At 41.1% G+C, this 13931-nt stretch overlaps 1 protein-coding gene across 1 annotated transcript in view; it reads left to right on the plus strand.

Moving 5' to 3' along the window:
• Positions 1–13931, plus strand: part of Akap7 (A kinase (PRKA) anchor protein 7) — a gene marked incomplete in the record, with an annotated part of 118829 nt that overhangs the window by 45146 nt on the left and 59752 nt on the right. The window contains 1 exon segment of the mRNA XM_013516678.1: positions 6031–6143. Coding sequence (XP_013372132.1) covers positions 6031–6143 — 113 coding nt within the window.

Below are 13931 nucleotides of genomic sequence, written 5' to 3' on the forward strand. Positions count from 1 at the left end.
AGAGAGAGAGAGAAGGAAAGAAAGAAAGAGTAAACAACTGATATTATAGTGTTTTGTGTTGCTGAGCTATGGTGTTTGGTGGGTTAGATGGATTAAATGCACTTCTTTTTTTGTGGCAGCACTTGGGATTGAACGAGGGATCTTCTCACTGTGCTATACATCAAGCCCTTTTATTTTTTAGTGTATTTTGAGATAGGGTCTCATTAAGTTGCTCAGTTGCCCAGGCTGGGCTCAAATTGGCAGTCCTCCTGCTTCAGCCTCCCAGGAGTGCTGGGTTACAGATGTGCGCCACAGCACCCAGGGGATGAATGCACTTTTAATTAGCTTAGATTTATCCAGAAATGACCCCCGTTGTAAAGGAGCATTTCTGTCTTCTTTAGTTTCTTTTAGCTGTGTTGGATAATTTTCAGTGGATGTGTCTTTTACTTCTTTGGTTCAGTTTATTCCTAAATATTTTATTGTTTCTGATACTGTGGTGTAAATGTAGTTGCTTGGTTGATTTCCTTTTCATATCATCTCAGTAATCTTCTATAAAGACTCATTTCAAGTTTCATTTCTAAAAATAAAGTTTTTTTCTGATTCTTCAAAGTAGAAACGACCCCTTCTTGTGTTTTCCTGGAATATCCCGGACAGGTGACTATTGCTGAAATGGCTGCACTTTATTGAACTTATTACTTGAAAATCTCTCTCCACCAAGATGGTAGCACCTTGCAGAAATCTTTTACCTTTGTGTCTCCAGACCCTGCCGCTTCACAGTCACTAAGTGTATTGTAATAGGTAAATCAGTGAAAAATATATGTGATGTAAACATGTTTAATTGAAAGAACATTTAACCTTAGGTACTGTCTCTTGCCTTATTTGCATTTGTGCTTAAATCTCTGCATGAGAGTTAGACCCACTCCTGGTGTTCTGGAGTCTCCTAAAGTCTTGCTGAGAACTCTGAACGGTTCACTTAAACTCGCTGGTTGCAGGAGACTGGCAGACTCATTACGGCCTCCTGGGTTGTACTGTTGGGCGCAGGCAAGGTTCCCAAAGGCGCAGGTGACCCTGGCTGATGTTTGCATGTATGCTCTGGTTTTCTGTAAGCTGCCTGTGCTTCAGTGCATGCCATGCCTCGTACAGGAGTGCAATTTTAAAGACCTACTGTTAAGAATGAAATGCTTTACAATTGTGTTCGATCGTGTTACATGGTAGTCGATCGGAAATACCTATTCAAAATGATGAGTATAAAGTTTTAAAATTGAAGTTGGTGCCAACATTTTGTCAGCCTTGATTTTGAAACATCTATTTCAAATCGCTTTTCTGAAGCTAAGATGAAGCAGTTTAGGCAGCATGTGGAAATACGAGTCCTTTAAATAGCAATGCCACAGAAATCACAAAAAATGTTCTGGCATTTACTTATTTAAAGTTTAAATGACTAAAAAGTGACTCTAGCATCTTACTGAGATTTGCCATATCATACGTGAAATAATTTTTACAACAACTTATAATGATATTAGAAAGAATCTTCCAACTGGAAACCATGGAAAGAAATTGCTTGCCGTGTGTTTATTCACAAATCAGTCTTTAAAACTAAAATCTAGTGTACTATTTCTGTTATATCCACAGTGTTATATCCACAGTGTTATACAGTGTTATATCCACTGTTATATCCACAGTGCCATACAAATAGGACATACTATATAATTCTAAAAATATACTAGGACCACTTAATTTAATTTAGTATGTGATCATTATTTTTTATATACAATTGTGATTATTCTTAAATTTCAGATCGTGCTACATATAAACATTCCTCACAGTTTTAGAAAAAGGGAAAAATGTCAAGGAGAAGAAAAGGGGGAAATATTTGTTTTGCAAAAGAAGTACATAACTTAAAATGCATGATTTTATTAAAACCATCTGTTATAACTTACTTTGAAATAACTTTTGGCAACTTTTTTACAATTTAACTATAAATTTATTGCTACTGAAGTTTTAAGAGTTTACTTCAAGAAAATCTCCTGTGTAAAAATAAATACATATTTATAAAAGCTAATGAAAGGTGGAGTTGTATTTACAGGGATTACAAACTATTTTTTATGAAATTATTTGTTCCAGTGCTCTTTTATATGTGGCAAAGGTTCCTAGTATTTAAAATATATTTTAAAGTTGTTTATATTATAAATAAAATATATTATAAAGTTGTTTTTCAGACAACTTTCTGTTCAGCTATGAGATAAATTATATAGGAAGCGCTCTTAGCTGATTTTTGAAGGATGTCTCATGTATTTGTTGTGTAATTTTTTTTATTTATTGCTTGAAGGAATTCCTATGTTAATAGGAAGAATTGAATCTCTTTAGTTATTCATAAGCTTCTCTTCCAGAAAATAAATTATCATAGATGAAAAATGACATGTTTTTCACATTAGCAATAACTCATCTCAAAAATGATATTTTCCTAACCATTACCTAATACTCTGGCTAAGCAATAGATTATACTACTAATAGAAACATAAATCATTATTAAGAAATTATTTCTAAAAAAAACATTTCCTTTTTCACTGTTTCTATTTACCTAGAAAATATATCCCCATATACCTAGAATATACTGAGAAACTACACCCAGTAGAAGTTAAATGTGTATAGTATTGTTTTATAAATATCTTTTGTCATAGATTTCTGATCCAGTGAATAATGAATGCTGTTAGATCAAAATGTTTAGTAACCCAAACCAGTAACTTGAAAAATGTTCCTATGGACTCACTTGATAAGATTGTTATATCAAATAATGTGCACAATTAATGTAAATAGTAAAGAGTGGTACACATGTGTATTATTTTAAATCCTGTTAACCAAAGTCTTTTTCTTGTGTCTCTTGCACTTTTGATAATTCTGACGAGTGGGGCTCCTCCTCATCGATCTTTGCCCTCAGCGGTTAATGTGCTTACCACGCACGGCAGTGTCAGCCAGTGAAGTTGTGTGCCCACATCTGTGTGCTGGGGTGCCAGGCACCTGTTTCTAAGTATCAGAAGCTCTGCCATGTGGTAATTCTTCAAATATTCGAAGATTTAGAAATTGTTCCTTAATCCCTTTAAGCCACACCTTAGGAATTCAGTGAGGTATCCTACCATGGCGTATGGTAAGTCATAACTTTGCCCATGCGAGACTGGTTTTGACCTATAAAGGTGACGTTTTTGTGTGATTCAGCCCTGTGAGTCTGGGTCCTTTGCAAATCGTAGAGAAGGAGAGAGGACCAAGGAGGGAGATGTGACAGGGCAGTGGGGAAAGGCGCACCTTTCCGTACTTCCCTTGAGCTCTGTTTCTAAGTTAATCGCGACAGTAATTATTGTGAATGTGCCTTACTGCTTCGTAATGCGTTCATGTTGGACTCCAGTCTTTCTTTTTGCCTTTGTGTCATCTAGACTCTCCTGTACCATCTCTCAGGCCAGACGGACTCTTTCAAGACTGTGTCACACCTCGAGCGGGAGGTGGGATCTGGGGCTGACACAGGCTTTGAAAGGCACTGGAAAGAAGGGCAGGACTGTGCGAAATGCATCCCGGGAATGGGCTGTGTCATCGCAGGCAGCTGCCACCAGTGCCAGGCAGGGGGAAGTGGTACCTGCCCTGGGTGCTGTTCCTGGGGTGCAGGCACCAGCTGTGGGACCTGACGCTCAGGGGAAGGATGGCGTTGTCACTGTCCGGGCTCCACTGGAAGTGTGAACCTCTCCTGGGCTTCCTGTCTAGACCCCTCCTCTTCCCAGTGCTCCTGCCTGGATCCTTTTCTTGCTCCGCTCAGCCAAAGCTCTGACTGCCACTGGCAGCCAAGAGCTGGCGTGTTCTGGGTGCTGCAGTGGTCTGTTGCTCGGCCTGCTGGATCACCAGGGAAGAGAGCGGAAAAGCCATTGGGTGGCAGTGACGAGCAAGCGCGTGCGTGGCTCGGGAGATGCCACATGGACTCTCTCCACCCCAACCGAGGACACTGTGACACCAAACTAACTGCCTTTTCCCACAAAAGTGTAGTCCTGGGGACAGAGGAGATTTCAGCATATTTATTCTAGTTAAAACAGACGAGCACTGCGGAAGCTATTCTCACATGTAAATTTCCCTTGCTTAAAACCCTCAAAATCCCATCAGACTTAGAATACAATCCAGTGACTTTATGGGGTCCCAGCGGGCCGCTGTCTATTTTCCATTTCATCCCTACTCTTCCGCAAGACCCCACTCTCCTGCTCCTGCGACTGTCAACCTTCTCCCGAGTTGTGGACACGCCCATTCCAGCGCTCTGTCCCTTTAGAAGCCATTCCTTCCCCCAAGTGCTGTTCCCCAGGTGCACCTGGGGTTGTCCTCTCAGCCCAAATGTGGTGTATTCTGAGTGGGATTCCCAGACTCCCTTACCGAAGTACCAGCCTGGTTTTCTTTTGTGTCACTTTGTACCCTTTCCTTGATTTTGCTTTTCTTCCTTTCAGCTATCAATTTTTGACCTTATTTTATGTGTTTGTTTGTGGCATCCAGGATAGATGGGAGCTCTGTGAGGGCAGGGAGTCTTATGTTTGTTTTTCTTTACCACCTAGAATCTTAGCTGGCGTATAGTAGGTTCTTAATATTGGTTGATTGAATGAGAGATCACTCTGGAGTTTGTTGACTGTACTTCAGATCTGGTGTACAAGTTTTTATCTCAGCTACCTTTAAGTTTTGTTTGGAGAACATTTCTGATACAGGAGAAAAAAGATTTTGGGTTCTTTATGTAGGAGGCAGGGTGAACTTTACAGTTAGTTAAATTTGAGTTCAAATTCTAGCCTCCTCACTACCTGGCTTAGGATTTTTGAGTAAACTACTGACATTTCAGTCAGTGTCTTCATTTTTTTAAAATGAGAATAGTATAGCTCACCTCTGAGGACCGGCCAGCCCAGCACGGTGGCACCCGCGGCAGATGTCGCTGACAGCACTGAAAGACTGGTCATCCGTAAAGAAAAAGCATCCATGAGGTTTTTCTTCTGTCCTGGGATTTCCATTTCGAGGCTGCTATTCTCTGCAAATGATATTCACATTATTTTATTATTTTCACTGGACCAGCGATGCTAGCCGAACCTTTCCTTTTCTCAGGAAGGGTGCTGTGGTGGCTTTGTTTGATTCACCCGCACGTCTGTCTCGTTTTAGGTTCCCAGGCAGGAGAACTGAAATCTTCCACTGTGTAGGGAGAGGTCAGGCAGGACGGAGAGAGGCTGAGCTTTGTTTTCATCCACGTACTTCTGGGTATACTTGCTTGCATCTGTAGTGATCTCCAGACTCCCGCAGGACTGGCGGTTAAAACGAAAGCAGACTTTCGATTCTCATAGTGTGTTGAAAAACATTTTTTTATTTTTATTTTTAAGAGTTTCTGGGGCCCAGAACTTTAGAAAGAAATGTGACCAGAAAGAAGTTAGGCCACCGGGGCTGCAGCTCCTTCTCCACACTGATGAGGGGCGAGACCTTGAGGGTCCACTTCTTCGTGTTCCGCTGTCTTTAAAACCACCTCACTATAGTCAGCCCCCATTACTTTTGGATAAAGACAAACAAAAAACTACTTATAATAGTCTTCAGAGAATGAGTTTTTACGTTTATGGCAAAGAGTTCTACTTGTGTATTGTGGTGTAGTGCTTGTGTACTCATAGAAATATCAAACTGCTAATATATTGTCAGTTTTGAGATCCATATGTGTAGTTTTTTTTGTTGTTTTTTTTTGGTTTTTTTTTGAGATGGGATCTCGCTTTATAGTACAGGCTGGCCTTGAACTCACTGCAGTCCTCCTGCCTCAGCCTCCCGAGTTTAAGATTGCAGGTGTGCACCATCACGCCAGGCTTAGCTGTATGCTAACATATCAACCATTTCTTTATTGATGGTTATTTCCAATCTGTGCTAATTCAGGATATTTTTTTAATGAGTGTCTTCTATATAGGATTTTAGATCCTGGTACTTCTATTGCTTTGTATTTTTCTGGAACTGAAACTGCTAATTTCAAACGCTTGTGTAGTTAAAATAGCATTGTTGTGTTCTTTTGATGTTTTTCAGAGATTGCAAAGAGAACGTTTCAAGAAAAAGGTGTCCTGGCAGGAGAAAGCAGAAGTTTTAAGCCTCACTTGACCTTTATGAAGTTGTCCAAAGCCCCCTGGCTCTGGAAGCACGTGAGTGTGCGTTTATCATTGTAGAGGCCACACCAGCCTTCAGCATGGTCGGGGGTGAGACACTCCTGGTGGTTTTTGTGCCCTCCCTCTGTTGTTCCTGCAGTTCTGGGTTAGTGTGGCTCTGATTCCCAGGGATGCTGAGGACGCTCGTGTTCTCTGCAGAGGCCATGACAGTTTTCCCCAGGAGGTGCACGCGGGGCTGTCATTCACGGCCACTGCTTCCTTGGTCACGCTTGCTTCTCCCCAAGGAGCTTTGGGCAGAGCCAGTGCTTCCTAGGCGGCTTCCTCTCCCAGTTGTTTGCCTGCTGCTGCTCCCAGCGCCTGCTCTGCTGCCCCTGTCCACAGTGCTACTCACAACCCCTGGATTCTTCAAGCTGGGCAGAGCCTTTCTCCTCTCTAAGGGCATTTCGAGGCCTGCAGAACACACCTTGGTCTTCCAGCCACTGATCCATGAGGGCCTGGGGAAAGTGGACGGGGCAGGACCGAGAGTCGGTGCGGGACCTCCCCGCCCAGGTGCCTGAGAGTATTCCCAACTTAGCTGAGGCACATGGCTTTGAGTTCCTTTCCAGGCCACCGCCTCCTCCTTTTGAAACTGGAACAACTTTTGATCTCTCCTAGATTTGTTTGCCTGCTTCCTGGGATCCCAGGGGTGCCCTTCATGTTTCCCATTTCAGCCCAGGGGGCTCCTCATGCACATTAAGACATCCAGCGGCCTGCTCTGCTCTAGCAGAGCTCCGGAGATGCATGTGCGGATCCACACCCCCTCCCTGCTCTGCAAGGCCTTCTGCTGCGGTTAAGACTCCTTTGCAGCTCTCTAGATGAAGGTCATGTTCATTAGTACGTAGAACTGTTTTCTAAATGTAGCATGTTTTACCTCTGCTCTCTCTGTCCTTACCAAGTCTTTTTGATCCTTTAAAACATTGGCTTAGGTGCTGCACTATCCTGTGTTTATGAGTTTTCTGCAAACCGTTGCCGGAGAGCCCTCTAAAAGAAATCTTGCATTTTTTTTTTTTTATTACTATGCCATGGATTCACTAGCATCTGCGTTAAGTAACATTCCAGAATGTGTTTGGTAATAATAGCTTGTATACATGATAGATTTTGAAGTCTGGAATAACGACATGTAAGACCTGTAGACTGACAGTTTGCTTCTTGCTCGTTGTCTTTCTTGCCTTGCTTTCAAATGGACTGCCCTCTTCCAGGTGATTTCACTTAGTCACAGACTGACAAATCAGTGCTGCAGGTAATGTCCCCATTTCAGAATCTTCCTTTCTCTTCACATCAACTGCTCTGGAGTCTGTATTTGTACATTTCACACCACACTTGAATGGTTTCTTGGCAGCTGATGTCACAGAATCGCCTCCCTCGCCCCGTAGAAGAGTGGTATGTGACTTGGAAAGGTCAGATACCTTAAATGAGATCACATTCTTTTTATAGTCCTGTCTCTGCATCTGAGAATCCATCTGTGTTATCTAATGCATGTTCTCCTCTCCCATCAGCTACTCCAGGTGAACCAAATTCATTTCTGTGTATGAGGAGCTCTGGCCCAAATCACAATAACTTAATGAATGTTTGTTGAGCATATAGTGTGTGCTGCACACTGGTGCTAGACACAGTGGAGATCAAAATGGAGACAGTCTTTGGTCAAATGGTGAAATCAGATTGCCCTTCATGTAGATTAGAATGCTTAATCTATAGAAAATAAGTGACAGTGGTCCCCAGTTATCCATGGGAATGCAAGTTCAAGACCCCAGGTATTAAATTTTAGCCAATTGTCCCTCAGACAAGGGAGTAGTATCTATAAAGAATTGAAAAAAATCAGACCTCCATAAATTTAAAGACCCATCTGAGATGCATACACACTTCTCAGAGGAAAAATATAAATGGCAAATAAATACATGAAAAGATGTTCAACATCACCAGTCATTCAAGAGATGCAAATTAAAACAACACTGAGATTCCATCACTCCAGAAAGAATGGCTGTTATCAAGAAAACAATCAATAACAAATGCTAAGAGAGGTTGTGGGGAAAAAAGGAACCCTTCTCCACTGTTGGTGGGAGTATAGACTGGTGCAGCCATTGTGAAAATCAGTGTGGAGATGGCTGAAGAAACTAGGACTAGAGGTTCCATTTGACCCAGCTACTCCTCTCCTGGGTATCTTCGCGGAAGAAGTAAAAACATCATACCACAGTGATGTATGGGCATCCATGTTTATAGCAGCACAGCTAAATCTTGGAAACAGTCCAAATGCCCGTCAGCTGAGGAATGGATAAAAAAGATTTTTTTTTAATGCAATGAAATAGTACTAACCATAAAGAAAGAGCAACTTGAGACATTTCTAGGTAAATTGATGCACCTTGAGACCATACTCATAAGTGAAACACATTTGTCACACATGTAAATATCACATTGTTTCTCTGGAGTATGAAACCAAAAGTGTAAATAAGGACCAAAGACTATAGTAGGTATTGTGAAATAGGAAGAAATGCTTCAAAAGAAAGGGAACTAGGGAGTGGGAAGAGGGAAAGGAAGGAAGGGAAATGAAAAAAAAACAATAAAAGAAGGATGAAATGGAAACAAAGCTTTGTAAAGAAGGAGGAGAAGAGAGGTTGAAGGGAGGGGAAGAGAATGGAAAAATGGAATCAAGATATATCATATACGGTACGAATTCCCTATGATGCATGTGATCATTATGAACGTCTAAATTGTACCCATAAATTTAATTTTTCAAAAAAGACCCCAAGTGGTATCTGAAACCACAGATAACACTGATCCCTATATATATCATTTTTTCTGTACATGTATACTTACGGTTAACTTTCACCTTTTGACTTAAAGGAAATACTTTATGTCTTGTCTTTAGTTTATCTAAATTGCCAGAACCATTACCTTTGCACTTTGGGGCTATTATTAAATAAAATAATTGTTACTTATTTTATTTAATAAAATAGCTCATGGCACTGTGATACTAGGACAGCTGAGCTGATGACTGAGATGAGTATGGAGTAACTAATGGGAGGGTAGTGTACACAGTATAGAATTCTGGTCAAAAGAGACTGTTTCTGTCCTGTTGGGACAGAGAGACAGCACAGTATTTCATCACAGTACTCAGAATTGTCTGCAATTTAAGCTTATGAATTATTTCTGGAGTTTTCTGTTTAATTTTTGTGCTCTGTTTTGTTTTTAAGACAGAGATTTGCTGTGTAGTCCAGATTGGGTTTAAACTCTCTGTGTAGCCCCAGCTGGCCTCAGTTTCATGGTGCTCTTCCTGCCTTAGCCTCCCAAATGTTGGGGCTACAGGCATGCACCATCGCACCCAGCTTCTATTTAATATTTTTGATCGTCATTTTATTTTATTTTATTTTATTTTGGTATTGGGAATTGAACTCAGGACCTGGTGCTTGCTAGGCAGGCGCTTGTCCCACTGAGCTATATTCCCAGACCTACTTAATATTTTTAAGCCACAGTAGACCACAAGTAATGGAAACCATAATTAGGGATGGGGGCGGGGGTTCTTGTATGATTTTTTTCGCCTTTCAGAAAGCCAAATGAAGAACGTTTTCTTTTAATTTATGCCTCTATTCCAATTACTACTGTGATGGTCTGTGTTCCTAGAGGGAAAAGACCTTAAAGTGGGGTTCAGAAGTTACCTTGAGTGTTTGCGGAAGCCACAGAATTGCACTTTCTACCCTTAGATCAGTTGGTGGGCCTAGGACCTTGACTTCTGATGTTCAAATAGTGTGGTGTTGCTGCCGCTGAGCATGCTGGTTACACTCAGTGCACTGTGAGACTTGGAAGAGGCCTAAGTAAGTATCCAGCGGATACTTTAATATTTTCTTTTAAAAATGTATTTATTTTTAATTTTAAGAAAGATTTTTTGGGGGCTGTGCTGGGGATCAAGCTCAGGGCTCTTGCATACGACACAGTGTTTTATCTCTGAGCAGAACTCCCACCCCCAGCAGATTTTAATGCAGCAAATCCACAGTAAAGGTTAAACCAATATGAAAAAGCGGCCTCAATGCAAGTGGATTTTATTTACTTACCTTATAACTTGTGGTTTGGGATGCAGGTTACCTGGAACTATGTGACTCCTCGTTTTTTTTCTTCTTAGTTTTTATAGCTCCAGTTATCTGTTTTCTTTGTTTGGATTACTTTACTTCTAGAGTTTTGTTTGTTTTTTGAGACAGAGGCTCACTATGCAGTTCAGGCTGGTTTTGAACTCACTATGTAGCACAGGCTGGCCTCAAACTCATGGTGATCTTCCTGCCTCAGCCTCTGAAGTGCTGGGATTACAGGCATGCACCACCCTGCCTGGCTTCACTTCTAGATTAATTAAGACAATAATGGAATGCATACTATTCAGGGTTCTGCAGAGAAGCAGAATCAATAGGAGATAGAGGATGGGTGGATGGATGGATGGATGGATGGATGGATGGATGGATGGATGGATTGGGAGATGGATAGGTAGGTAGATGAGATGTATTGGGGGGTTTGGCTCATGTGATTATGGAGACAGAAATTCTACAGCAGCCATCTGTAAGCTGGAGAGCTTGGGATGCCAGTAGTGTGACTCTGTTGTGTTCAGAGGCCCCAGTGAGAAAGGTGAAGGTCTACCTCTTTGTCTGAGGCTGAGGGCCTGAGAACCCAAAGTTCTGCTAGTGAATGTTGGAGTCCAAAAGCCAGGGAGCCTGGTTCTGGTGTCCAAAGGCAGGAGAGGACTGTATCCCAGCTCAGGCAATGGATGAACACATTTGTCTTTTCCCTGTCTTTCTTGCCCGCTTGGCCGTCCGCTCTGGGTTGGTTTTCCCCCTAGTCCACTCAGACCACAGGCTCTTTCCTCTGGAAGCACTCACAGACACACACCCCAGTAGTGCATATTTTAACCCACTTGTGTTGGACCTAACATGAGCTGTCACAGAACATACAACAAGCTTTTAGTGTTATTTAGATTGATGATAAAATAAAAGGGGGTGGTAATAATTGTTCTCTATCTATGTACTGGATTTGTCTCATTTCAAGCACTTTAATTTTTATTGAAACATTAATAATAAAGGTATTATCTGAACATATGCTTATTGTTGATGATTCTAATACATACAGTCCTATAGGGTCAAAGAAATACAACTCTATTATATCATAATTACATTTATCATATTTAAAACATTTTCTCCTTGATTAATAATTAGGTTAGTTTCTGTTTCTTTGCTACCTCAGTGTGGCAGTAAACAGCTTCATTCACTTTTCTTTGGTTAGATATCCAGTATTTCAAAGAACCCTTTCCTTGAAGTAGAATTCTAAGGTCAAAGGGTATTACACATTACAGTTTTTCCTAATTGCCTTGTAAAACGGTACCAATTTATAGGCCCAATCAGTGTATGAGAGTAATGTTTGTTAGGATAAATTTGTGGTAGAGGACTATTAAAGGTTAATAAATGCTTCCTTGTAGTATTGGAATGGTGTTTTGAGCTGTGAATTACACAGCTGATGCTGAAAAACATGAAAAAATTTATTTCAAGATAGTCTTGCTGCTAATAGTATCTTCAAGGACTATTTTAAGAGGAAGCTTTTTATGCATGTACATATTTAGTAAGCATTATCAATAATGGAAAATTTAGAAATACTTCTGCATTAATAGCAGAATATTTTAAGTCATTTATGGTAAAGCATATCAATGATCTAAGCAGCTGGTAGAGTAGATCATTAAAAGGATTCTGTAAGCATAAAAATGAAATAAAATATATATACACTATAAAGTTGTATTAAATAATTTTGGAGGGATTACCTTAATGTTTTCAATGAATTATGGGTTCATTGAAAAATCCATATTTGGTTGCCACAATTGTCCTTTTAGCCCATGACTTTTCTGATAGGTCAGGCAATGGAGCAGACTATAGTATCCCTCAGAATGTGGGAAATCCCCTGTGCATACTGAAGATTTTCCTCTCTGTTGTTGGGGTTTTGCTGGGTTCTGAGGAGGGGTGAGGCTTGGCGAGCTGAGTGTGGTCAGAGCTGGGGAAGAGCAGGTTAAGTAACCCACGTTTCAGCAGGGAGGAGAGATGCTGGATTCCCAGCACTGGAAGCCTTCCCGGTATCTGGGGGAAGTGTTCCTTTAGTTTCTGCTCTGAGGGCCAGTGCATAGGGAGAATGTCTAAAAAAGATCTGAATAATACCTCCCTTTAAGATGCTTTGTTCAGCGGCTGTGCTGGTTGTATATTGTTTGTTTTGATTTGACCCGCTGGACGGCCATCTGGAAATAATTGTGAGTATGATACTGGAGCACTCCTAAGATACTAGTGCTACTGTTGTTGGGACAGACACAGTAATTATTAATAAAAAGGATTGTGCTAGGTAGAGACATGCTGTGGACTAGGACAGGCAAATTCTGAGACAGTGAGATGGATGGTCCATCCATCCTTGCTTCTAGGAGGTTTAAGGAGATCATTCTGATATAGTAACTCAGTTGAGGTTTCTCTCCATTATCTGGATATTGTCACCTTTTAATGGTCTGAAAAGCTGCTATCTGTGCTGACTTAAAGAAAAAAGTAGATTCAGTGTCAGAGCCAAATTGGCCCTTTTGATGAAGTTAAGCATCTCTAACATCAAAGCTGTGGACAGATCCTTGGAGCACCCCCTAGTGGGGGTGGTGTAAAAGGACTAGTGTTGATGATTCCCCTTGGTGTTCAGGGTTGGGGTGCAGAAGTCCCTGAGTTCCGGGGTGCTGTCCTCCAGTAGAACACCTGTTTGCAGGCAATAGCATGCGGTAGAAGTAGCCAAAAGCCCAATGGGGCAGCTAAGAGTTCTATAGATTCAGAACTTTAAAATTATAGAAACTGTTCATTGAATTTCCCAACATGCAGCGTTCTGTGCCATGGCATGGTGTTCTCTTTTCTAAGTTAGAGAACTGAGCTGAGGCTAAGGCCAGATTCTGGGCGCATAAGGCCCTTTTTGGCAATTACGTACTTTTCCAACATGAGGACACATTTAGTCCGTGTCTGTGTCAGTTTTGCATATTCTTAGTTTTGTGAAATTATGGTAGGTAGATTACATCAGATAATATTGACAAAAGTTGTATGTTTTAGAGCTATTGTGATGATTACTGCATTTTGTGATCTTTTTAATCAAATGAATAAAGACTGCAAAAATCTTACTGACTTACTATGTCTTTGAAATGATAACTGAAGCTCAAATTATTTGTACAGTTTTCTTAGAATACAGCTGTTTGGTACCATTAGTCTGCTAGTTGTTTGGTTCCATGCTTTTTATAAAATGAGTCCTTTTGCTTGGTTTTCACATTGAATGACCTTGTGCTTCTGTAGTTTAACATCGCAAAGCCTGGTATGCTAGGAGTGTGTGCTAACACTTGGTGGCAGAAGAAGCCCAGTTTTAAATCAAACAAGCATCTTAACACAATCCCTAGATTTCTCAAGAAATAAATGTGATTCCCTCCTAGATAGAGCAGTTGTTTTTTAGATACGCATTCTTTTCTAGGCTTCTTACGTATCCTCCCCGCATTATAACTGCTGTAATTTACTGCTGTTGCACTTAAACGAGTGAAGGTTTGGCTAATTAATTGGCACTTCCTTGTAGCAGCTTTTCAGAGTCATTGTCAGATTTCAGAATGAAAAATACGAGCTTCTTTGAAGATGTCAGCTACTGTTTTCACTGAGAGGGTTTGTTGTAGGTATGGAGTTGAGACGCACACAGCTGGGCTGGAGGAGATGTGCCGTGGATCTCCCTGCGAGGGAGGCGGGGAGGAGGGTGCAGGCAGGCACGGGGAGGAGTGGC

The sequence above is a fragment of the Chinchilla lanigera genome, unplaced genomic scaffold (genome assembly GCF_000276665.1).
Source record: "Chinchilla lanigera isolate Chin_1 unplaced genomic scaffold, ChiLan1.0 scaffold00035, whole genome shotgun sequence".
Lineage (NCBI taxonomy): Eukaryota > Metazoa > Chordata > Mammalia > Rodentia > Chinchillidae > Chinchilla > Chinchilla lanigera.